This window comes from Staurois parvus, unplaced genomic scaffold, assembly GCF_062004578.1.
Source record: "Staurois parvus isolate SC_StPar_1 unplaced genomic scaffold, SC_StPar_1.0 ptg000071l, whole genome shotgun sequence".
In the NCBI taxonomy this organism is placed as follows: Eukaryota; Metazoa; Chordata; class Amphibia; order Anura; family Ranidae; genus Staurois; species Staurois parvus.
Genome location: NW_028317867.1, coordinates 4,106,978 through 4,133,617, shown reverse-complemented (window position 1 = coordinate 4,133,617; position 26,640 = coordinate 4,106,978). Strand labels below are relative to the sequence as shown.

The 26,640-nt window shown below is 42.9% G+C and overlaps 2 protein-coding genes across 9 annotated transcripts in view; both read right to left on the bottom strand.

Annotated features, from left to right (window-relative positions):
- Positions 1 to 870, bottom strand: part of CEP135 (centrosomal protein 135) — an 85,937-nt gene extending 85,067 nt beyond the window's left edge. The window contains exon 1 of the mRNA XM_089669277.1: positions 214 to 870. The gene's annotated coding sequence lies outside the window, so the exon portion shown is untranslated. The remainder of the gene's footprint in view (positions 1 to 213) is intronic.
- Positions 871 to 8,183: 7,313 nt separating this feature from the next.
- Positions 8,184 to 26,640, bottom strand: part of EXOC1 (exocyst complex component 1) — a 105,493-nt gene continuing 87,036 nt past the window's right edge. For all 8 annotated transcript variants that reach the window (XM_089669268.1, XM_089669270.1, XM_089669273.1 and 5 more), the window contains 6 exons: positions 23,319 to 23,386; positions 20,396 to 20,624; positions 18,985 to 19,168; positions 16,431 to 16,630; positions 15,426 to 15,620; positions 8,184 to 12,720 (listed from right to left, as the gene is read on the bottom strand). In XM_089669268.1, coding sequence (XP_089525394.1) covers positions 12,568 to 12,720; positions 15,426 to 15,620; positions 16,431 to 16,630; positions 18,985 to 19,168; positions 20,396 to 20,624; positions 23,319 to 23,386 — 1,029 coding nt within the window. In that variant the 3' untranslated portion in view covers positions 8,184 to 12,567. The remainder of the gene's footprint in view (positions 12,721 to 15,425; positions 15,621 to 16,430; positions 16,631 to 18,984; positions 19,169 to 20,395; positions 20,625 to 23,318; positions 23,387 to 26,640) is intronic.

Genomic DNA, 26,640 nt, shown 5'->3' with positions numbered 1-26,640 from the left:
ACACCCCCCCTCCCCCCTGTCAGACCCTCCGCACTCCTCTCTTACACACCCCCCCCTCCCCCCTGTCAGACCCTCCGCACTCCTCTCCTACACATACCGCCCCCTAAATCTCTTCTCTCTCACAAGACCCCCAGGTTGCCCATGTGGAAGGCGCACACTTCCTATGGACAGGAGACAGCAGGAGTCGCAGCTGAGGGTTCCCCGGCCACTTACACAGCACAGTGCAGAGTCCAGCTCCTCACGTCTTCCTGTCAGTGTCCGGCCAGGGGTTGCTAGGACACATGCTGAGGAAGCTGACACTGGTCAGGATACAGAGCGGCGGGCTGAGGAGCGGTTCGAAAATGGCGCGCAGGAAGCCCGGTCTGGGCTGAGGAAGCGCACAGCCGGCCACCCATAGCAACGCTCCTCCGCCCGCCCCTTTCAGCGAATACACCCCAGACGTCCCCAATCACCAGAACCAACTGTGACAGTGTCTGGTCAGGTGGGGCGGGGGAAGGCTGCCGCTCCGCCCACGATAGACACGCCTCCTGTGAAGTCTAGGACTTGAGCTAGGAGTGAGCTGTCATTGGTCAGAGCGGTACCTGATCGTTGTAATGTGGGACATGAGCCGAGCGGGACCTGTTAGTACTAATCTATTGCCGAGGAAGTGACGGAGAAGCGGAGCTGTCAGCGCTGAACTGCTACACAGGAAGGTGACAGGATGCAGATCATATAGGTGTACACTCAGCCGGCCAATCACAGATCCACCCGGAGGACAGGAGTCACATGGTGCCTGGACAACCCCAGCCGATCAGAAGACTTGGTGGGAGTAAAGAGGATTGGTAGAGCCATGATCGTCCTGTCACCATACTGGAGAGCTCCAAACTCACCCAATGTCATTGTCCCTGGGAGCAGGAAGTGCCAGAGTGACATCACTTCCTTCTCCATTAAGTAGGATAGGCCTGGGACTTTGTGCTTGGCATGTTAAAAGGTTTTTTTTTTCTTTTTTATTGGCTTTACTGATCAGGAAGAATCTTTCTGCAAAATCTGTTCAGAAATTGTGTCAGTGGGGGGTTGGTGTTCTGTGTCCCCCACAGGGCTGAATGGTTCCTTCCACCCACCCCTACATATTGGACTGATGTGGAGGACACTGGTAAATGACACTTCTGGAAGTGTCAGACAGAGAGCCAGTGGCTCCCGCTGCTGTGTCTAAGCCAATGAGGAGAGAGCGGCCCAGGAGAGCTTGTGCTCTGGGGCACATCACTGGATCAGGTGAGTATATGGGAGGGAGCTGCACACTGAAGGTTTTTTACCTTCAGCCGGTAGAACCACTTTATCCACTCTAGATAAGCTATCAGCCACACAAGGGTGCATTGTTGGTTGACTCACAGATTACATTGCTAGAAGAAACAGCAAGGCCTCATTCACGTGTATTTAGAGGCCGAGTATGAATTCCAAAGGGAGACTCAGTGTGGTTTCTGCAATCAGCTGCCATCCGTATTTAATAGGACATGTAGCATTTAGCTGTGGTTGATCAGCCCTGATCATCCACAGGTAATTACTAATGCTCCATTTTCCCACCCGTCTGAAAGACCCCTTATGGGTAAAATGCCTCTTAATCGTACAGCACAGGACACAGACTGAGTATTCCTAGACCCTGGAAGTCTCCAAGCCATGAATGAGAAGGGCGGGCAACAAATAGGCCAACAGACCCAAGAACAACAAAAGGTTCAAAAGACCCAAGTTAAGTGTGTCACTGCAAGAACCAGGTGGCTCAAGGCTGCATCTGCAGAAGACTGGATGTTCACCTGGTAAAACTTTGAAAAGATGTGAACTGAAGACCAGGTGGTACCCTTACAAAGCTGGGCTACAGAGGCTTGCTGCCAGAATGCCCAAAAAACACACACTGATCTTGAGTGGGAATGTAAAAGCAAAGAGGAGGAGCTCTAGTGATCAGATGCTTGATCCAGCAAGCAATTGTTGACTTGAAAGAAGGGTGTCCCTTGCAAGATCCTGAGGGCATGGCGAACAGGAAGTCCATTGTCCCAATAGAAGCTTTTGCACTGAAGTAGTCCGATTACTTCCAGACAATAAAGAGCAATTTCTTTGGGGTTTGCTGGAGCAGGGCACAAAGATGGAAAGAACTATATGTTCATTGAAGTGGTCTGATACTACCTTGGGAAGGAAGGATGGTCTTGTGTGCAGGACTACTTTGTCATTGTGAAGGATGAGGAATGGCACATTATGAGAGAGACACCAACTCTGAGACATGTCTGACAGTTGATGACCAGAAAGGCTACCTTGCAAAAGGTCTTATATAAGGAAATATTCCTCACGGGTTCCAAAGTTAGCTTCTGCAGAGAAGACCAAGATGAGGTCCCAAGAAAGCACAGGGTTTAAGAAGGGGGGAGGGGCTTGTGACAGAACACCTGTCCCCTGATTGGGTGACTCTGTCAGAGAACTGCTTCCTCGCTGCTGATTCACAGGGCCAAGGTATTAGAGCAGAGCATTGCACCCAAGAGTAGACAACACTAGATTAGATGCCAAACTGGATCTGTTTATTGAACAGAAATACAGATTGTTATACACTTCAGTAATGGGGGCAGTTCCCACATGAACAATAAAACCAAATATCACACATTAGGATAAACATCCCACAATGGTTTGGTAAGAAGGTAAAATTGATATACTACTACTCACATCTCCAAGAGGACTAGCAGACAGAAACAATAAGTGACCCAATTAACTATGGGAATGCATACCTAGGAGGCACACAATGGTAAAAAGACAGTAATCACATAACACCTTAATAAACAAATTACAGCAAGAGTCCTCAGCATCATGTTGTTTTGAGCTGATTATATCAACATCTTCTTTAAGTCTCTGAGTCTATGAAGGGGGGGGGGGGGGTTGAAGCAGTCAATGCTGGTTTGGCCACAGAGACCTCATATCTGTATCCTGGTCCTCCAGTTCTTAGAGTCTGTGTTTTGGGAAAACATGGACTTTAATCCTAAGTAAACTACTCCAAAGGTACACACCTCCCAAAGAGTAGAGCCCCCCTCAGATGCTAGCCTGCAGTCTCCTCCAAAAGCCCGTGTCCCAGCTGGGTCTGTTACAGGGCTACTCTGAGAAAAACCTTGTATAAAAGGTTTTGACAAAGGAGAGTGACGTCCATGGTTTTTTAAAGAGAATGAACAAGGCTGAAATCTGTTCTTTCAGGGTGCTGAAAGTTCTATTCAAGTACAGATTGGAGGAAGGCCAGAATGAGAGGCACCAATAAATCTCTGGGATGGGAGCGTCTGTGTTCATACCAGGCAAAGTGGGATTTACAATACTGTAGAAGATCTATTGGCAGTCTCAAAGACCCCTCTGTTATTAAAAAAAGAAGACAAAATAGAGATTACAATCACTTTAAGAGACAAACAGGTTTATACTTGCCTGCCCTGTGCAATGGAATTGTGCAAAGCAGCCCCAAACCTCTTCTTCTCAGGTCCCCCATCGGAGCTTCTGGCTCTGCCTCCACCACTTCCTATCGTGGCCCATCTCAAACAGTGCTGCCTACATCCATAGACACAGGCAACATGGCTTTTCCCTGCCCCCTACTCTCTTATCACAGTCAATCTTCTGCTGTGGAAAAAAAAGCCTTCCCTCCTGCAACATCTGTAATGAATTTGTCAAGTGCCTTACCAAAAAGACTTCCACCTTCAAAGACCATGCATGTTAAGTGTCTTTTACAGGAAACTTCTGCTGTCCAGGTTTTTAGCCATATAATTCTGAGCACAGGATTGTAGATTAGGGCCAATTCTTGAAATTTGTTTAATCAAATGTTCCAAGGCATCCATGCAAAAAGGCAAGACAGAAGGTAATTTCTCCGTTAAGAAATGAAATGACCCTGGAATACAGGGTCATGCTTGTTGTTCATTGCCCTAGTCCAGTTAACTGAAGTTTGACATATAGAAATAACAGCAATAGCTGGCTGCAGAGCAGAGTCAGCAACAGTAAAGAGAGCCTTTAAGTGCACCTTAAACTTTCTCCTAGCAAAATCGTTGAATGAAGGAAAATGCTTAATTGGTATAGTGGGCCATTTGTTTTAAAGGCTAACTCCGCATCTATATTTAGGGTGTAACATGTTGCAAAACTCCACTCACCATCAGGACCCCCCCCCCCCCCGTGATAGCATGCAGCGATTTTTCTCCCCACAGCCGCTGTCACTTTTAAAATAAACACAGCTGTACAGGGCTTCACCCAGCCGCATCATTCATTCACAGATCTGTGAATTATTAAGCGACAAGTCCTGTCTGTCACCACAGCAGACTTGTACTGTAGTTATCAATGACATGAGCAGTAATCACTGCACTCATAGTTCACTGACATTTCCTCCAGCTCAGTAAATGAAAGCCCATGCAGAGAGAGCTGGAGGAAGAAATTACAGGAGCCTGGCATTGCACTCACGATCCAATGTTCATGAGTGCAATGCTTTGCAGGCTTCTGTGAAAATAAATGAATGCACATTGTTTTCCTGCAAACATATATGCATTTATGATTTTTTTTCTTAAAGGTAAACTTAGCCTTTAAGACTGAAAGAGCCTTATCAATTACGGACAACCCTTTTACCAATGGATAGAGCTCAGCAATAACTAGGAAGAGTGAAAATCTTCAACGGAATTACACAACCATCATAAATTGCCCATTCTATTTGTTCCTGAACAGGGGATGTCTTTTTAGAATGTTTTCCTTCGTAAGAAAAGGCTTCCGCCTTGCCACACTACCCCATAGCCCAGACATATGAAGAATATGGGAGATTGTGGTCACATGCACCACACAGTTAGTACTTGCCAGATATTCCTGCAGTGCCTTTAATGTTGCTGTAGGCCTCTTGGCAGCCTCCCAGACCAGTTTTCTGCTCGTCTTTGCATCAATTTTGGAGGGATGTCCAGTTCTTGATAATGTCACTGTTGCGCCATATTTTCTCCACTTGATGATGACTGTCTTCACTGTGTTCCTTGGTATATCTAATGCCTTGGAAATTCTTTTGTACCCTTCTCCTGACTGATACCTTGTAACAGTGAGATCCCTCATGCTTTGGAAGCTCTCTGTAGACCATGGCTTTTGCTGTAGGATGCGACTAAGAAAATGTCAGGAAAGACCTACTAGAACAGCTGAACTTTATTTGGGATTAATCAGAGGCACTTTAAATGATGGCAGGTGTGTACTGACTCCTATTTAACATGATTTTGAATGTGAGTGCTTAATTCTGAACACAGCTACATCCCCAGTTATAAGAGGGTATGCACACTTATGCAACCACATTATCTCCTAGATTGTAAGCTCCAAGGAGCAGGGCCCTCATTTCCCTCTTGTATTGAACTGTATTGTCTCCCGTTATATTGTAAAGCGCTGTTGACGCGATATAAATCCTGTTTAATAATAATTAGTTTTTTTATGTTTACCGCACTTCAACTGTGTTGTACAGTGTATAGGTCACATTAAAAGGTGAAAAAAGTTCTGAAATGATTTATCTTTGTCTAATTTTTTTACATAACAAAACTTGACATTTTAACAGGGGTGTGTTGACTTTTTATATCCACTGTATGTGCTGTCAACCTAAAGAGTGACAGGTGGACCTAGGTGTTGCTATTTACTAGTAGGGCTGTCAATTTTGCCAGTAACTAAGCAGCAGCAAGGGTGACAGTGCTGCAGTGATGTCACTTATCCAAAGAAGCCCCTATGCAAGGGTTCTACTGGCAGGATCAACAGGTCTTTACAAAATCTTTACAATCTCTTTAAGGTTTCATGCACACTAGGGTTTTTTTTAAAGCTCAAAAAGTAGTGGAAAACAAATGCTGGTAATAGTGGTTTTTAATAGCAGTTTAGGAGCGTTATCCCTTTATTAGCTTTTATATAGCACATGTAAGAAAAAAAGCTGTTAGGCGCGTTTTAGTAGCGGTTTTTTTTTTCTGCTGGAAAAACACTCCAAAAAACTGTACAAAAAAATTTTTTTTCTGCTCCTAGATGCTCAAAAAACACCAGTAGCCTCAAGTAGTGTGCAGTAACAAATAGGATAACACTATTTAGCTAATGCTAATAACCAGAGCCCCATGATAATTTTGCATTACATCATACTTGCTAACTGACCTGGATTTGCCGGGACAGTCACATTTTTTACTAAGCTGTCCCGGGATGGCAGCATCTCAGAACCTGTACTCTGCTCTCCTAAACCCAGTATTGTGCCCACCCCCCTACATACTATGCAGTTTGTGTTGATTAGTCTTTGGTTTACAGCATGTTTTCTTATTGTTTAAAATCAATTTAATTGAAATTACTAATAAATATGTTAAATTCTATTAAATATTTATGTTTTAATTCTTGAATGTAGATACATGAATTGGAGTAGACTGGTAGGGGCCCTAGTGCATTACTTTTCCCAGGGGCCCATGATGCTATTAAGACAGCCCTGCTAATAGCTTCTAGGACAGGGGTCCTCAAACTGCGGCCCGCCGAGGCCATTTATCCGGCATGCCGGCAGGGGCGTATTTTCCGCGAGGAAGGGACACTTAGCACAGGGGTGGGCAGGGGGCTGCTGTACCTTACCTGGCTCTGGTCCCAGTCCCACGACGATCCAGTCCAGGAATTGCTGCTCCTTCATTCACGCTGGCCACTCCCTCCTGCCGCTCGGCTCTGCTTCCTCACCGGTAATTGGGCGCCAGAACTGTAGCTCAGGAAAGGCACACAGGCGGCCAATCTCCTGCGAGGAGGCGGAGCCGAGCGGCCCCGCGAACATCGAGTAAGGGAGAGGCCGGAGTGAAGGACAGCTGACAGGTAAGTGTGCCGTGCAGATGGTGCTGCTGCAGCAGCACCATGTTGGAACAGGGGTCAGCAAGTTAAGTGTCATTGGTGTCAGTGGGAGGAATAGTGCCCCATCATTGGTGTCACTGATACTAATGATGGGGCATTATTCCTCCCACTGACACCAATGATGGGGCACTATTCCTCCCCCCACTGACACCAACAATGGGGCACTATCCCTCCTCCTCACTGACATCAGCGATGGAACACTATTCCTTCCCCCACTGACACCAATGATGGGGCACTATTCCTCCCACTGTCACCAATGACGGGGCACTATTTCCCCCCGACACCAATGACGTACTATTCCTCCCACTGACACCAATGATGGGACACTATTCCTCCCACTGACACCAATGATGGGACACTATTCCTCCCACTGACACCAATGTACTATCCCCTTCCCCCAGTGACGGGGCACTATTCCCCCCCCCCCACACTGACACCAACGATGGGGCATTATTCCTCCCCCCACTGACACTAATGATGGGGCACTATTCCTCCCACTGACACCAATGATGGGCCACAATTCCTCCCACTGACACCAATGATAGGGCACGATTCTTCCCACTGACACCAATAATGGGGCACTATTCCTCCCACTGACACCAATGATGAGGCACGTTTCTTCCCACTGACACCAATGATGGGGCACTATTCCCCCCCCCCCACACTGACACCAATGGGGCACTTTCCTGCCCCCACTGACACCAACATAGGGGCACTATTCCTTCCCCCTACTGACACTAATGATGGGGCACTATTCCTCCCACTGACACCAATGTTGGGACACTATCCCCTTCCCCTACTGACACCTATGACGGGGCACTACCCCCCCCCCACACACTGACACCAACGATGGGGCACTATTCCTCCCCCCACTGACACTAATGATGGGGCACTATTCCTCCCCCCACTGACACCAATGATGGGGCACTATTCCTCCCACTGACACCAATGATGGGGCACTATTCCTCCCACTGACACCAATGATGGGGCACTATTCCTCCCACTGACACCAATGATGGGGCACTATTTTGCTCCATAAGACACACTTGGGGGGAAATGTCTGTGCGTCTTATGGAGCGGCTGGCCCAGTATTCCCGCTGCCGTTGTATGGCCGCAGTCTCTGGTCATGTCCTGTACTGTGTCTGCATTTGTTCGTTGTTTTTTGTTTTTAAACTATAGCCCGGCCTTCCAACGGTCTCAGGGACAGTGAACTGGCCCCGTTTAAAAAGTTTGAGGACCCCTGTTCTAGGAGCTCAAAAAAACTGTGTGCATTGCCCATCTGGCACTATAAAGTATTGCACCTAAATTACCATAGCATTTATCTCTGAAATTAAACGTGACCATTGTGATTTGTAGTCATCCTTTTTAATATGTACAATATTCCACAAGATACAAATTCCACTGAAAACAAATTTAAATGGTAATAGGATTTTGAAAGTAAATAAGGAACAAATGAGTATACATTTAGACACAGTTTTTCAGCTTTTCCCTCGTTTTTCCACTCTAGATTTGCACACAATCTGGTCAGTTTGATTGATGAACCACACTGCTAGAGAGTACTTCTATGGTCAGCTTTAGATTAACTAACCAATCCAAGCCAACCTGCTGGCAGTGTTAAACATGAACACTAAAGCCGGCTATACATGGATCAAAATTCGGCCTGTTCATCAAGGATTGGCCGAGATTCGATCCATGTATGGGCAGGCTGATTGTACCCCAGTTGATCCATCGATCGACTTGGGTGCAACCCAGTGGTGTATTTAGGTTTTGTGCTGCCATAAGCAACACAAAAATTGGCGCGCACCCCCCCCCCCACAGATAGAGCCTGACATTGACCAAGAACACACCTGCCCTCCACCCGAGCCTTCCACTACCACTGCCCCCATGGTGAGAGAGAAAGACATTCACCTTCACAGCTCCGGACATCCACAGGAACAAGTCAGGCTGTGCATACACCGTCCTGAAACCCACAGCATCTCTCGGAACCCACCAGGTCCCCATGCCGTGTGTCCCTTCTTCCAAGGGGCAGTGCTGCCCCCCCCAAAAAATGCCGTCCTAGGCAACTGCCTTGTGGTAAATACACCCCTGGTGCAAGCAGCCTTCCAGATTTTTTAGATTTGAATACTGCCGGCAGCTATCACTGCTAGCAGTAATCACTGTGTTCTGCTGGCTGGGAAGGCTTCCTGCGCCCCCTCTGCTAGCAGAACGCAATTGCGCTGTGAGAGGCATTCCTCTATCAACACTGACTGTCTATGGGGGAATCTAGTGATTTTCTTTACTTTTAGTCATCTATGGGCTGCTTTACAATCACAAGGATTTGGCACATAACTGGCACTAGCTTAATTAGGAATACCCAACTTTTATCATCTTGTGTGCCATGTCTAGAGATAAAAAGTAACAATAATTAAAGGTTTTCACAGGCCAAATTTTGTACTCTGCATATACAATGCCTGTAATAGTAATGGTGGGCATATCAAGTAAACTAAATAATAAGGTCTCCTCTGTTTGGACAATATAGTTTAGGAATAATCTGGGCACTGAAATTCAAAGCCCACAAACTATTGGATTGGGACTCCTGTATAAATACTATTATGAAAACCTACAAAGTTAGGAACAAATGGAAACTGACAGACATTCAAGTGTTTCTTTAAAGACAGGGCATTGTAAGGTTTTTGTGAGAAACAAGTTCTGTTTTACAGATGAGACATTAGTAGATTAACAGGATATAACTTTCACTGCATTCAGAATCCATAAACTCAAGACAGCACACTGTTGCCAACTTTAAAAAAACGAAACAGTCCAGTGTAGAAATTTGTTGCAGATCATTGCTAAAATGGCATTACAGTAATTTATTAGCGGCAAAAATAAATCATAGACAGTCCATGTCATTGAGTAAAGTGCTTAAAGAGGAGCTCCAGGCTCCCCCCAAAAAATTAAAAGTCAGCAGCTACAAAAACTGTAGCTACTGACTTTTAATATAAGGAAACTTACCTGTCCAGGGATCCAGCGATGTCCTCAAAGCTGGAATCCTAAAGTAGAAATAAACTCATTTTTGCATATTTTACCTACAGGTAAGCCTTTAATAAGGCTTACCTGTGGGTACTGTAAATATCTCCTAAACGTGCATAGTTTAGGAGATATTTACTCTAGAAGTGTCGGTGATATCATCTGCGCATGCGCACTGTGCTGTCAATGTAAAGCGTGCCGTCCATTGAGAGAGTCGTGCCACAGACGAAACTCCCTTCACACATGCACGGGAGTGATTCACGGTCCAGCCAATCAGATGGCTGCAACTCGCGAACCTGGAAGGAAGACCAGGTGAAGATGGAAGCCTCGGGGAGCCATGACAACACTCCACTGGAGGGGTGCGTTTTCAGGTAAGTCATTCATAATGTGCTAGTGTGCAATGCATACTAGCACATTATGCTCTTAGCTTGCAGGGAGAATATTTTTTAGAATTTTTTTTTGCGGTTTACTACCACTTTAACTAAGGGAAACCAGCAGTGAAGCCTTGCAGCTTCACAGCTGGTTCCCTACTGCACATGCGCGAGCTGTGAATGGTCCCGCAGCCTTCTGGGACATGTGCCCCATAAGGCTGCAGGGGAAGCAGGAGAGGCCAAACTTCCAGCTCAGATCGCCGCAATGCATCTGACCAGAAGTGGGAGCGGGTACCTGTGAAAACCAGGTACCCCCCCCCCCTCGCCAAAGAAAAGCCCAAAATGTGGTAGTGGGGGGGGGGGGGATGTAAACAAGCGAAACTTCCCCTTTTGGGTAAAGTTCTGCTTTTAGAGAAACCAAAGTAAAGCCTAAGGCAAACCTTTCCACTTTTGCAGTCAAATTTGAGAAAACCCCGTTAAAAGTTTGTTATGTGTTCCCATTCACACAGCATGTCTACATTGCTACTAAAAACATTTCTTACCTTTTAAATGTTTTTTGGAGGAGGTGTCGTGGCTGACTGCATGATTTTTTGAACAACATCAGATTGAGTCTATCCTAAAGTCGGCCATAGACAAGGAAATCGCTTCAGTCCCCCATCAACACAGTCAGTGATGGGGAATCCCTCCTGCTGAGCCATTGTGTTCTCCATGTGGGCGGGGGGGTGGAATATTCACGTTAAACATCCAACAGGCTTGTTGTACCCACCAAGCAGTACGACTATCGAATTGAGTACAATCAGCCTGCCCATAGATGGTTTAAATTAAACCATCTATGGCTGGCTTAAGTCTGTCCTCATTGATATACAATGCCAGAATTTTTCCCTCTGAATATTTGAACTTTTGCTATATTAAAGTGTTGAGATCTAGTTACAATTGATAAATGAATATCCTTCTGCAAAGTACAGACACGAAAACGCAGGTGCCACGCCTCCTCAAACAAAGACAAACTAGTAGGGTTTTCCTTGCTGAAGGGTCCAGAATAGAGCATCTAAAAAGGTAAGCTGCAATTTTTATTTTATTTTTTTAATGTTATCTTATGCAAATGGAGACATAATAAATATAAAGTAGTTACTATGCAATTTTGCTACAAAAGTGGAAATACACCAAGTCTCTTAAAAAAAAAAAAAAAAAATCAATGAATGTATCTTAAAATATTAAAAGTAACTACCTGAAAATGATATATGTATTATTCTCCCACAATCCCCTGTAGAGATCATTAAAAAAAGGCTATGCAGACTATTTCATTGCATAAATCCATCTAGCATGTTGTTGCAGGAGTTGGAATTTGGGCAGCTTACAGGAGGGAAGGGAGCACAGAAGAGCATTGTTACTGTGCTCTTTGTTGGTTGAACACGCAGCCAGGTGACACAAGACGCTGCAATGGTGAATAGTGGTGAATGTGGGTAGGATGTGTATGTCCATGTATTCAGATATTTAGCAGATATTCACCTTAATTCAATATTCTTATCATAAAATCAACCACTTTACTGCTTCATCCACCATATGTCAGTGGTTTGAACATCCCACTAATAAACAGCCTTCAGAGTAGCAGGTCATGGTATAAGTGTTTGATGCATACTGAGAAGCAGACTATTTGTTTGTTAAGAATGTTGAACATGCAATTGAGCAGAATGTATCCAACATATACTGTCATTTTGTGCAATCTGCTATATGGTGCAAATCTGTTAGACAAAAGTACTGCCAAAAATCCATTTTATTCCTGGTCTGTGCATAGCCTCCCACTACCTATGTACACATTTAAATAAATGGTTATCTTCTCTGTGGTTCAGCTATTCCAAAGACCTTGTCAAAACATTGATGATACAAAATGTGTGCAAAATACTTGTAAGGTTAACAAATGTGTGGATCACTGATATTGACACTTTTACTTTAGATGTGAATATAGTCATCATTGCAGTAATTTTGTTTCGATTCTTGCTTAACTTGAAAGCTGACATGTTTGTTTAGCTTATATATTTATTCATGAAAGACTTATGGTAACTGAACAGTGTTGCTATTTGTCTAGTAAGCCCAGTGTCAATTTGCTTATTTGTCCATGACAATTACAATATTACAGTTCTCTAAACAATTAAGTGGACCACGCCTACATTACAGTGTTTAGCATTAAATAATGGCGGTAGGCTTAAACGTACTTGCTTCATATTATGTTTGTACTACACTTATGATGGTCAAAATGCTTCCTTATCCAGTCAAAAGACAGTTCCACCACTCTTATCCTTGTATATAAATGACACCTAAAGTGCTAGTTCCCTGATCTTTATTACACATTGACTTGTTAATGAGATTGTGCAATACTGGAGAAGTATTCCAAGATGTCCTGGATGGTGAATTCCATGGTAATTCCAGCTCCAGTGTAACATTTCTCAATCAGACCTTCGAAGTGCTTGTACTGACGGAAAAACTCATCCTGCATAGTGTGCCAGACCACCTAGGGAGGAACAGAAAACATAACAAATGTCTAAAGTTAGGAATGCACTAACTTGATGAGGCAAAACGACAAAAAAAAGAAACTGTATAAGGGCAGATGTAAGGTCACCCCACACAAGACATTAATCTGGCCTGCACAGATGGACCATTTCTCAGCTCCAATGTCACTCTGAATTGTTACTGCAATTAGACTATGACCTTGGACGCCATCACTGTTCACACACTGTTCAAACTGCAATAATCTTTAAACACATGGGCAACTGAAACAAGTCCAACTGAAGTGTCTAATTTGCAAAAAAAAAACAAAACAAAACAATCTTGAGATGGACAAGTGACTGCTGACCTCCTGAAATTCAAATGCCCTGCTGTTATGCTTAGCCTCTGGTTTCAACATCAATGTCAGTTAACAGATCAGTAGTCATTGAGAACTCAAATGTCATTATCATTATACTTGTTCAAGTCAGAGACCTAAAGTAGAGGGAAAGGCCACAAAACATATCAAATATTGTGACTGCAAAACTCAGACCCTATCTGCTTTCTGTCCTGTTGTTGTGAATGGTGGGCATGAACTCTCACCCAGCTGACAATGCCATGTGCAATGAATGCCGGCAAATTACGTCATTGCATTATTGGATACAGCAGTGTCGTTGTCCCTCAATGGCATGCACAGACTACTTGGAGCTTTGTGGTCACCACATAAAAGAAAAAAAACTTTGATATGAGGAATTTAGATGGTGACAATAGAAAAGGTCTGCAGAGGGTATCAAAGCAATGGGAAAGCAACGTTTAACAGGTGGGTTATTGTGTAGCCTTTTTTTCCACTTTAAAGTACAGAGGCAAGTGAATCAATATGACAAATCGGCAACTAGCATTTTTTAGAAATTCCTTTAACTGGAGAATCACCTAAAACAGTTTTAAAATATACCCAGAAGCACAAAGAAGCAGTCTGTACTTAACTGGACTTCAGGAATGACAAAAATAGCCAGTTAAAAGGAACACTTAGTCTAAAGATAGATAAACAGAATGTACCACATCCAAGCAGCAGAAGGAAAAATCTAACAGATGTCTCCCCACTTTGACAAGTTGGGGTATCCAAGTCCCAGGTTTGTACTTGAAATTCTATGCTAGGGAAAATCAAAAGGAACTCTTCTTAGGCTCAGATGTAAAGGGTTTACCAGCCTGAGGCTTAGCTTTCTTTTGTTCTTCCTGCTGGTGACATCAGTGATAAAGTCATCAAAAGGTGCACCAAAGTGGCATTCACCATCAAAATGCATAAGCAATATGCTTTTTTTGCACTGATTTTCCGCAGACAACATCCAAGCAAAAGGGTCTTTTGCTATGTTTGGAGATAGGAGACCTATTCTGGATCTGAGGCTTATAATATCCACAAAGTCATCAATATAGTAGTGAAAGGCATGAGTTCTAATTGTTGGAGAATGTAAGGATCAGTTAGGAAAGATCCAGGAGTTCTAGCCATACCCTTGTACCATTTACCAATGGTTTGGCAGATGGACATGGTAGCAATGATAGGGCCAGCTGAGGAAAAGAAGTCCTTAGAGAGGGCTTCCAGCCTTTTATCCATAAGGACTTTAAATACTGGGATATAGTCCACAGGAACAGTAATAATTTTGGTCAAGCAGGAAATGGCCAGGTCAACTGAATTAGACCAGTCACTGAAGAAAATGGGTTGTAGTAAGTGCAAGGGAAAGATTTTACTAGCCTGGAGACTTTTAACAGAACTCAGACTGGTAGCTTTTGGGATTGCACATGCAGGTTGCTCCAGCTGAAGACATGTATGCACATGTGAGCCATCCAACAGAGATTATGCACACTTCTCATTAACCTCAGTTGAATGCAGAAGCAGTAGTTGTATTGAAGTCAGACAGACTCTGGAAGGAGAGGGCATAGAAGGGCACTTGTGATCCCTGTATTCTAAGTCAGCTATAACACCCAAAATTAGACAGGACTGCACTAGCCAAGGTATGACTGCTCTAGACCTGCAGGTCACATTACATGCTGGCTCATTCCTCACAGTGAAGTCTAGGTATGGACTACATGTCTGTGTTAAGGATCAGATGATCCAGAAAGCTGAAAAATTTGCTCTTTTTGCTCTGCAGCATCTGAACACCCTTGACAGAATGAAAAATGTCTTGATAAAAAGAAGAGAAAAGTCAAAGAATTGGGCTCATTTATCTCAGGAGTAGAGAGGACATCCATTCTCTTAGGACACTAGCAAAAACTGGTGCAAGATGGCAGTGGGAGGGCTTATACTTTTGGCTAGTTTCCAATTTCCTGCAAGCAACAGCATAACCCAGAAGTGCAAGATTTACATCAGCAGCATTTGTCTAAATGAATAAGACATTTTTGTATTTGAGTTTATATTCACTTCAAGAGAAGACCGAGTCTCTTCTACAAACCAGAATTAGTTCAACAATGCCATTTTCATAGACCAGGTGAATGCTAAACCTCTGAATTACATTACACACATTTGTACAAGAAAGCCAAGAGTCATCCAGAGCATCTGACATGTTCACCGGAACCTAACATTGCGTTATTAGAGGATGTGTATATTTTTTTTTATTATTTTTTTTTTTATTATTTCCTTCTCTTTTTAAACATCTTTTTTATGGGGAAAGCTGGATCAAGAAAACATTCTTTCAAAAACAGTATGTTTTGAGAAGAGAAAAAAAAAGTAAAAAAGGTTACCTGTAACAAGTTCTCCTCCTCACACAAATGCTTGTCCACCTTCTTGTAGAGATTATCCAATCCTTTTTTTACCTCCTTACCAGGATAATCCTTTATGACTTTACGCAGTTCTTGCTTGCTGAAAGCCAGCTGGTAGCTTACTTCTTCATAGCCAATTCCTTGTGCAACGCGAGCTTTTACCCCTTCAAAGAATGTCTGACATGATATAAAGAAATATTGTAAAAGAATTAACATTATCAAACATAAGAAAGAAGCAAACAAACAAAAGCTATTTTAGGCCTCTTGCACACGGACGTCATAATTTACTGATGTTTACTCAGGAACTTATGAAGCCCATGTGCAAGGGGCCAAAAACTGTGTGTAAAGACCTGAGTAATGTTGAGTATAGGCAAGCAAGGTGCGTGAACATGCAGTCGAGTAAAATTGTACACAGCTGAGTAAACTTCAGTAATACAGCACTATGTGCAATGTCCCATAGACAACAATGCATTTCATTTCAGATCAGTAAAGAAAAGCTCAGCTTTTTTTACTCCCATGTGCAAGAGGCCTTTGGCTGCAGCCCAACACTCGCTCTGCTGCAGCATTTTGCATATGGCTGAAAGTTGCAGCTAAAAGTAGAAGGAAAGCAAAAGAAAAAAAAAAAATCAATTGTTTATACATCATGAAAATATACCGTATGTTCATAGATCATCTGTATGAAGCTTGTCCCAGCCGTTTAGGCAACAAGTACATGCTTCCCTCCAAAATGATCAATTTAGGTTCATGCAGGTTTCAGCTTGTATAGCATCACTGTGCACAAATGCAAAAGGTTTCAGCAGAACTCAAGCTTTTGTGCAACAGTCAGCATTCCCAGTAAGATTTGTTTAACATTCCCCTATTAGGAATGGAGTGTTTTTTTTAAAAGGCTTGAAAAAAAAGCAGACCAAAAATTTCCGTCAGGTTTACAGATAGTTTGCACTGTAAAAAATGACACACTAGAACATTAGAAATTAAAGATTGCATTACATTTAGTTTTTCCAGTGGATGTCCCAAAGAATATATGACATATGACTGCAGATGATCATTGTATTTCTGCTTGGCTTCCCTCTTCTCTGTTTCCAGGCAAGAAATCTTTAAGCGGGAGAGAGTAGCAAAGATGTGATGAAAGTTTTCCATCATGACTACATCCCGGGGTGTCTTCTGGCTTTCATTTGCAACTTTTTCAACTGAAAGAAAAGAAGAAACACTTCTTAATGATCTCTCATTAAAGAACAGATTGCATGGACCATTTATATGACCTGACAGAGTTAACAACCTAGCATCCCTAACATACAGTTGTGCTTAAACATTTGCATACTCTTGCAGAAATCATGACATTTTGTCATTTATATTGAAAATATGACTGGTCATGCCAAAAAACTGTCTTTTATTAAACGATATAGATCGTATGAAGCCATTAATTATCACATAGTTGTTTGGCTCCTTTTTAAATCATGATGACAACATAAATCCCCCAAATGGCCCTGATCAAACGTTTACATACCTTGGAATGTTGGCCTTGGTACAGACACCCAAGGTGATTGCAATTCGTGCCTGTGTATAAATAGTCAATCAGTTTGTTAACACTCATGTGGATGCACTGAGCAGTCTAGATACTGAACTATGGGAAGCAGAAAAGAACTGTGAAAAGACCTGCATAACAAGATAAATGAACTTCCTAAAGATGGAAAAGGATATAAGAAAGATATCCAAAGCCTTGAATATGCCAGTCAGTACCATTCACTCATTACGAAGTTAAAAATTTGGGGATCAAGGTCAGGTACATCAAGAACTGCCAGAAACAGGTAACCTGAGAAATACAGGCTGCTCTGGAAAAAGATGGTGTGTTTTTTTCAAGCACACTTAATATGATGATAGTTGAACACAAATGAGCTACTAGAAATAAGCCTTTACTGCATTAATGCCACAAAAAAGCCTGGTTACAATATGTCCGAAAACACCTTGAGACCCCTCACAGCTTTTGGCTCACTAATCTGGAGCGACGAGACCAAAATAGAGCTTCATGGTCACAAATATAAGCGCTATGTTTGCAGAAGTATCACCAAGGCCTATAGTGACAAGAATACCATCCCCACTGTGAAGCATGGCAGTGGCTCACTAAAGTTTTGGGGGGGTGTGAGCTCTAAACGCAGCATGTTATCATAAAATACTGGCAATTTCCATTCTTCTGGATGAAAGCTGCGCATTGGACACTCTTGGACTTTCCAGCATAACAATGACCCTAAGCACAAGGCCAATTTGACCCTCCAGTGGTTACAGCAGAAAAAGGTGAAGGCTTCACAGTCTCATGACCTTAATATCATCGAGCTAGTGGGGATATTTCAAAAACGTGGTTCATGCAAGACAACCAAAGACTTTGCATGACCTGGAGAATTTTGCCAAAATGAATGGGCAGCTATACCACCTGCAAGAATTTGGGGCCTCATAGACAACTATTACAAAAGACTACAGGCTGTCATTGATGCTAAAAGGGGTCAATACACAGTTTTAAGAACTAAGGGTATGCAGACTTTTGAACAGAGGTCATTTAAATTGTTCACTTGTTGCCATGTTTTGTTTTATGATTGTTCCATTCTATTATGACCTACAGAAGAATATGAATCCCATAAGAAATAAAAGAAATGTGTTTTGTTGCTCATTCATTTTTTCTTTAAAAACAGTACATATATATTACTAATTCTCAGAAGGTATTCAAACTTTGGAGCACAGTTATACAGAGGAAGACATGCTATGGCCAGACAGCTCCAAAGCACCATGGCAGTTCATTGAAAACTACAAGCCCACAGCTGCTAAGGCTGCAAGGAATTGAAGTTCATTCATTCACGGAAGTCAGGGAATAAATGACATGGCGTGGAACTGGAAACAAACCTGACAAGTTTATAGTTAAATCTGGAAGCCAGGAGCATCCCCCACCTGCAACAGAGGCCTTGAAGCACCTTGGGGTGAGAAGATTATGTCTTCCAATTTTCACACCTGGGATGTCAATGGTGAACAGGCCTAGAACGTGATGTTTTGCCCAAGCCAGAATCAGATCTACATTTCTTTGAGTCTTTGATGTTCATAGAGGCCAGAAGGTCTCCCAGATGCAAGGCAGCAATGACCCAGTAAATTTCTGCAACCAGGGAATAGTTTTGAGAACCTTTAGATTCAGGATGGGGAGGGTGGCCCTCTTTTCCCTGGGGACAATAATCAGGTTTAAGTAGAAACCCTCTTTCTTTGGGACAAAGGCTATGACCGCTTAAGAGGAGCTGCACCATAGCAGTGTTAAGGGCCACCAAGCTTTGCATTTGACAGCAGAAAGCATGGTGGAGGCAGAGGCCGAAATTTTATAACTGCATAGATTGTGACCCTACAGGCTTCACCACTAGGACAATGTAGTGATTACTTTGTGAGGGCAGGTAATAAAAGTTTAAGTGCCATGGATTCAGGTCTGTCACATTACACAGAGGCTTTGTTGGCATTCATGGGTGATGTGGAAAAAAAAGAAAACTGGAAACAATAGAAACCTACCGTTACCTACCATTTATAAAAACTGCTTTAATCAGCTTTGTATAAGCTTTGTCTAAATCTCCACGTCTCTCGGACCCTCGAAAGATTGACTCTGCCAATTCAGCAAACTCTTCAAACCCAGACACAAATGGAAGAATGCCAACTTTACTCTTCTTTGAGATTTTTACATCCTCCATCTGCTTGATTTGATTACTCTGAAAAATACAAACAGAATAGATATAAATGTCACGCACAACATCGACACATGAACAGTATTAATTGTAAAAATGGGAAAGAGATATCAAACAATGGGGGAAGTACACAATAATTCCTTCCAAAAAATATTGACCGTTCCATAGGAATGAATGAAGATTGAAGCATGCATAAGCTGAAGAAGCAGAGCTGGGATGGCAGACTATTGAAGCAGTCACTGAACAGTTGCCAACAGGCCACACAGTGAAGATCTTGACAATATGGGGACAGATGAGTGTTAGACTTGAGGAGGGGAGTATATTTAAAGGGTAACTATACTAAGATTACAGTTATCCTGTAAGTCATTAACTTAGTGATCTCAATATTCAGATATGCCTGTACCAGATCTCCTTGTCACAATTACTTAAGCAATAGAAACGTGTACTACATCTGTTGATCTTACAACGTGTACTAGGTGTGCTTAGAATGAAGCTAACAATATTTAGGAGAGACAGATTAAAGGGGAGTTCCACCCGAAAGGGGACGTTCACTTTAAAGATTGGTCCCCCACTCCCCATTAAGGATTGGCACCTTTGGGGAGCGGGGGGGGGGGGGTGTTGGGTACCCGAATTTGACAGGTACCCAGTCCCACTACCGCTGCAATCATCTAGGCGATCGGAAACGGAAGGTGTCCTCCCTCCCCGAAGTCTTGTGGGACACATGACAGGTCCCAGAAGACGACGGGGTCATTCAAGAAGCGCAGCACTACTCGCGCATGCACAGTGGGCACCCGGCTGTGAAGTCACAAACTGTCACAGCCTGGTGCCCACACTGAAGATGCCAGCACCTGGAATACAGGACAGCCGGTGAAACGGGCTGCGGCGTGGGCAACACAGGATCGTGGTACAGGTGAGTGGCTGTTATTTTAAAAGTCAGCAGCTACAGTTTTTGTAGCTGCTGACTTTTATTTTTTTATAGAGTGAGTGGAACTCCACTTTAAGATAGTCTTGTTCTATGGTAATAACCATAGATGCAACATACAATGACATGTGTGAGCTATTTGCAGGATTACCATGTGAAGATAGAGGAAATAAAAATCCTGCAAAATTAATGCAGAAACTACATACAAGGACTGGTAATAAACTGCACTATATTATATAATAACTTTTTTTTTGGCAGAGGGAGTTTGATACACGTAAACAGATAGCATGATAACATGGAAACTACAGCTAAGCTAAGTCAGCACCTACAATGCATTTATCAAAATTTCTTTTCACAGTAACCAGGACATTGCCAAGTGTGGTGCTGAGGAAGGAGGCGGAATCGACATTCTCTGCTGTCCAGACATGATGACTCATCTTCACAAGCATATACAAAGAGTTAAAGCTGTCAATCTTGTCTCCCAGAGCAATGAGGTTGTTCAGTTCTGGTTCAATACAGCGGAATATATGAGTCATCATCTGTCGGATCATTTCCTTCCTACAACAAAAAAATGAAAATTATTTTGCATCTATGATTTTGGTACTATAAGTCCAAGTAAGTATTTAGCATTATGCAAAGTAGGAGTAGGAACTGGCCAGAGAGGAATCACTTTGACACAGCTGGCCATCTTGCATGTGCTTTGGAAAACATGTGAATCTAGTTATATTGTATACCATTGCACAATGAGTTAACCAGTTGCCGACCGCAGATATCCGAATGACGGCTACACTGCGGCCGGCCAGTTCTGGGAGGGCGTCATATGACATCCTCCCAGAACGTGCTCTCCTGCGCTCCCCCGGGGGCGCGGACCCGGCGATCTCCGTGATCGTTGTGTCCTACGGACACAGCTGATCACGTGATGTGATAAAAGGCCAATCACAGTGGCCTTTTACCACGTGATCAGCGGTGTCCAATGACATGCTGATCACAGGGATATGCAATTGCCGGTTCTCGGCTGCACTTTCCTCACGCTGTCAGATCGTGAGGAAAGTACTGCCGAGAACCGGCAGTTAGAGCAGGGATTGGCACCGATCATCAGGGCACTGATGATCAGTGCCCTGATGATCGGCGCCCAGCAGTGCCACCCACCAGTTCCGCCCACGTGTGCCCAGCAGTACAACCACCTGTGCCCAGCAATGCCACCCAGCAGTGCCACACACCTGTGCCCAGCAGTGCCATCCAGAAGTGCCACCTACCTGTGCCCAGCAGTGCCACCCACCTGTGCCCATCAGTGCAGCCCAGCAGTGCTGCCAGTCAGTGCCACCAGTCAGTTCCCAGCGGTTGTGCCAGTCATTGCCCAGCAGCTGTGCCAGTCAGTGCCTAACAGTGCCGCCAGTCAATACCTAGCAGTGCCGCCAGTCAAGAAGTTCTAAAGTCTAAAGGTTTTTTATTGTAATGCATTCTCTGCATTAACCACGCCAAATTGCTATAGGCCAGACGAGACTTTCGGCAGAAGTCATATGACGTCCTCCTAGAACGAGCCTTGAGGGTGCTTTCTGTCACCGGCTTTGTCCATTGAACAGAACCGATAACTGATCAGTGTAGCGGCCGCTACCGGTACTGTGTGATTGCTGTGACCAATCACAACAGATCACATGACAATTGTAAACAATGAACAGCTTCAATTCATACCATTCATTGTTAGAATTGTGTTAGCTGTGACTGGTCACAGTGATCACATGGTACAGACAGGGCCAATCACAACCCAATCTGTACTATGTGATTAGCTGTGGCCAATCACAGCTAATCACAGCAAAACAAACAATCAATTTCATTCAGTAAAATACTTGCTTAAAGCAGTGAATATCAATGTATACAATGTGTAAAAAAAAAAATAAATAATAAAACCAGATCATTTCCCCAGAGTAATTCAATGTTACTATGGTAATGTTATATTGCTCTGGGCACAGTGAGGTAAAAAACAAAAATGTAATAATAAGGAACAAAAAAAACTGGTAACAGCATGTAAAAAAAAAAAAGTTTTTTTTTTTACATTTCTTAATTTTTCCCAAAAATTATGACAAACAATGACAACTTTAAAAAACTCACCATGCCTCTTACTAAATACCTTGCACTGTCTACTTTCAAAAAAAGGGATCATTTGGGGGATATCTGTACTGTCCTTACATTTGGGGTTCCTTAGTACAGCAGGACTGATCAGTTTTCAGATTTATACTATAGTTTGTAAACTCAAACTTTCCTACAGACTAAATAATAAACACTGATTGCGTTATTTTCACCAAAAGAAACATAGCAGAATACATTTTGACCTAAATTCATGAAAAACATTAATTTGCAAACGTTTACAACAGAACCAAAGAAATTTTTTTTTTTTTTTCATTTTTAATGTTGGTCTTTTTTAGCAAAAAAAAAAAACCCAGTGGTGATTAAATGCCACCAAAAGAAAGCTCTATTTGTGTAAAAAAATTACAAAGTTTAGTTTGGGTACAGCGCTGCATGACCGTGTAATTGTCATTCAAATGCGACAGTACTGAAAGCTGAAAATTGGCCTGGGCAGCAAGGTTAAAAGTGCCTGGTATTGAAGTAGTTAAAGTACAAAAACTTCCACTATTTGTTGCCCTCCTACCAGGGGCGGACTGACCATTTGGAAACTTGGGCACTGTCCGAGGGCCCGGAGTCAGTATGGGACCCCATGAGATGTCCCTGGTACCTTTTTCATAGGCTTTTTTGAGTTTGGGCAAGGACACAGGGGCCCCATGATCCCCTATTGCCCGGGGGCCCCATGAGTTGTCAGTCCGCCCCTGCCTCCTACCCCTCCCTAATACTTACCTGAGACCTGTATTGATCATGCACTGTGCCCAGTTGCAGGTCTTCTGTCCCACTCTTTCTGGTCTCACAGTCTTTGCTGAGAGCAGCAGGAGTTATTGGCTCCTAATGCTGTCAGTCAAATCCTGTGAGCAGAGAGCAAAGGAAGGAGCCAAGCTGCACTGTGTGTGTCTATTGACACAAACAGCCTGGGTTTGGAAGCAAGCCTGCATGCTTACCCCCATAGCAAGCAACTTGAAATGGGGGAAGACAAAGAAGAGGAGAATCCCAGAACGCCAGTGGGGGACCCCAGAAGAGGAGGTTCAGGGCAGTTAAGTATAAACCTGCTTATTATTTAATATTAAAAGAGATAACCACTTTAAATGCTTGTTTTGAGTTAGGATTTTCTTTCATTTACTAACTTACTCTGAAGACAGTACAGCAGTAGTTTGATGTCGAGATGTAACACCACCATCACAATCATCAACTTCACCCTGTAAAAAAAAGAAAAAGGATAAGAAAACAATAAATAAAAACTGAAATATATGGATTCAGGTTACAACAGTGTGCACATCCATCTTCTGTTCAGTTTACATCAGTTGGCACTTCAGTTCAGTTTACATGAGGTTTACATCTGGGTTTTTTTAGTTGTTGCAGAAACCAATCATAGCTGACAAAATTATAAACAAAAAACGTTTCTTGCCTGAAAATGGACAAAAATGGAATGGATAGCATCAGTTTATATCCATCTAAACAGGAAAAGCCTTGTTCCATTTAAACAAATGGACCTGAACAGACACAGATGTAGGCGGATACAATCTGTTTATATCCACTTGGCCATAGATGCACATTGTGCTTCAGTCTGGATCCATCTGAAAAACTGACAGATGGTTCCAGACTGAACACCTATGTGAAAGGGCTCTAAAGATTTCTACTTTCAAAATCTAGTTTTTTTGCCAAACATTTTACAATCACTGTGCAAAATCAACTGGAAAGTGGTTCATTAGTAACAAAGATTTGCAAGTTAAAGTGTTACTAAACCCAAGACCCTGCATTCACTATATCTGGTCTCCCACAGTACACAGAAATTCAATTATTTTAGTAAATATAAACTGATAAATACCTTTTCCCATCAGCAGTTAGAGCAGCCTTGTGACTTCCATCATTGTCCAGCAGAGCACTGGCTAAAACTTGTAGGAAGAGTTTTCATTCTCTCCTATGAAGCTGCATAATCCCAGACCCTCTGTCTGGGCAGTGCTGATTGGCCCTGTGCTAATCACATGCGCTCTCACAAGAAAAAAAAAACTCTCTAGCAATACACTCCAAACTGAGCATGTGCAGCTTGCCCCCAAGGCTCTGTTCTATCAGCATATGGATTGCTGACAGTAGAAGAATTGGAGGTTTAGAGAAGACAGGATCAAACATCCTTTTTACACAGTGCAGAGGATTAACCCCTTAGGTTCCACAGTGAGCAACAAGCATGCTTTACTGCATATACAGACTGATTTTACTGTTATGTGCTTAATATCACTTTAATATTTACTGATCTCCTTTTATTCATTTATTTGTATGCTTAACCTCCAACACTACCTGTGCTGCACAAAATCCCATTCAGCATTGTCAGCCCTGTCCACGTTCTCCTCTGATGGGCTGCAGAATTCCATCTATCTTCACCCCTGGACTGTTCCTCTCAACGTTACTTTCCTTTCCAGCAAAGCACATAGAGGTTGATTTACTAAAACTGGAGAGTGCAAAATCTGTTGCAACTCAGCATGGCAATCAGCTTTGAACTTCAGGTGTTCAATTAAAGTATAAATAAAGGCAAAACCTTTTTTTCAATTTAGTTAGAGTGCAGAGGGATTAGAACATCTGTCAGATTTTATTTCTGTCTGTGCCCCCATTAAGGAGATTCACCTTCTCTATTTGTCCTGGTTACCATTATCATTGAAAGTGAAAGAATTTTGGGATGTCCCCAGAAAAGTAATAAAGGCGAAATCTTCCAATGGGGACACTAGCTCTGGTGACCTGGGGGTCCCCAGGGAATTCTCTTAATTTCAAAGTTTTTCTCACTTCCTATTTTGGCTATGGACAGGAAGTGAAAGTTAATCTCCCAAATGAGACACAGATGGCGAAAAAAAAAAAATCTGACAGGGGTTATAGCCCTCCCTTGCTTTATCCAAATAAAAAAAAAGTTTTGCCTATCTACTTTAAAGTGTTACTAAACCCAAGACTCTGCAGTCACTATATCTGGTCTCCCACAGTACACAGAACATGGAAGTTCAATTATTTTAGTAAATATAAACTGCTAAATACCTTTTCTCATCAGCAGTTAGAGAAGTCTTGTGACTTCTATCGGTGTTCAGCAGAGCACTGGTTAAAGCTTGAAGAAGGAGTTTTCATTCTGCTCTAGGAAGATGCAGGACCCCCGAACTCTGTCTGGACAGTGCTGATTGGCCCTGTGCTGATCACATGCACTCTCCCAAGAAAAACACCAAACTGAGCATGTGCAGAGTGACTCCACACAATATGTCCTATCAGGAGATTAGAGCGGGGCACTGAAAGAAGGGGAGGATCAGAGAAGTCAGGATCAAACAGAGTTTTTACACAATGGAGAGGATTGGGCAGCGCAGTGGCTAAATGGTTAGCACTTCCACCTGGCAGTACTAGGGTTGTTGGTTCAAATCAAGACCACAGCACCACCTGCCTGGAGTTTGCTGTTCTCCCTGTGCCTGCGTGGGTTTCCTTTGGATACTCTGGTAAAGTGCTATGTAAATTGACGGCGCTATATAAGTACCTGTAATAAATAATAGAAAAACCTGTGTGAGCAACCTAGTGATAGTGGAATGTGTAATCTTTCTGAAAGAAGCAGTAGAGAATACACAGACTCTCACAGCCTGCACCACATCCAGCCAACGAACAGAAATTTCCTTCTGGGGAGCTGAAGCCAGACAAAGGGACAGAAAAACAGTATCCTGGCTGAAGTGAAAGGTAGAAACTACCATAGGCTAGAAAAAATACATGGGCCTCAATGGCACTGTGTTCTAATGCAAAATCATAAAATCTTGCTTGCAGGAAAAGGCCGCCAATTCAGATACACCCCTCACGGTAGTGATGGCTATAAGGAATACTACCTTGTGAGTGAGAGTAGAGAACGGATATCTCTAATGGGTTAAATCAGCTATTTCTGGAGTGCAGCATGGACCAGATTCTGATCTCACAGAGTCAAAAGGGAACGAACAGAGGGCGCTAGATGGTAGACACCTTGTACAAATGTCTAAATCAGGGACCAATGGTCTCTGAAACAAGACAGAAAGGACAAAAACCTGACCTTTAATAGTGCTAAGAGCCAAATGCTTGCCCAGACCCAGCTGCAGGAAGGAGATTTGTCCCACAGATAAAATTCTAGGGAAGAAAGCCCCAAGACACACACTAAGCGAGTGTGCTTTCCATGTTTGAAAATAGAGGACTCACAGATTCATAGATGCCCTGTCTCTCAAAACCTAGACTTCTCAACAGTCATGCTGTCAGAGTCAGTGACTGAAAAGCAGAAAGGCAAACTGGTCCTTGAGACAGAAAAGTCTGTCAATATTGCAGAGCACACAGAACGTCTGCATATGAAATCTGCCTAGACCAGTTTGGAGCAATAAGGATCAATGTAATTTCCTTCCATCTCGATCCTGTACAGCAGATGAGGAAGAAGCTTTAGAGAAGAAAAGAGATAAATTAGCGTACACTGATCCCACAGAGC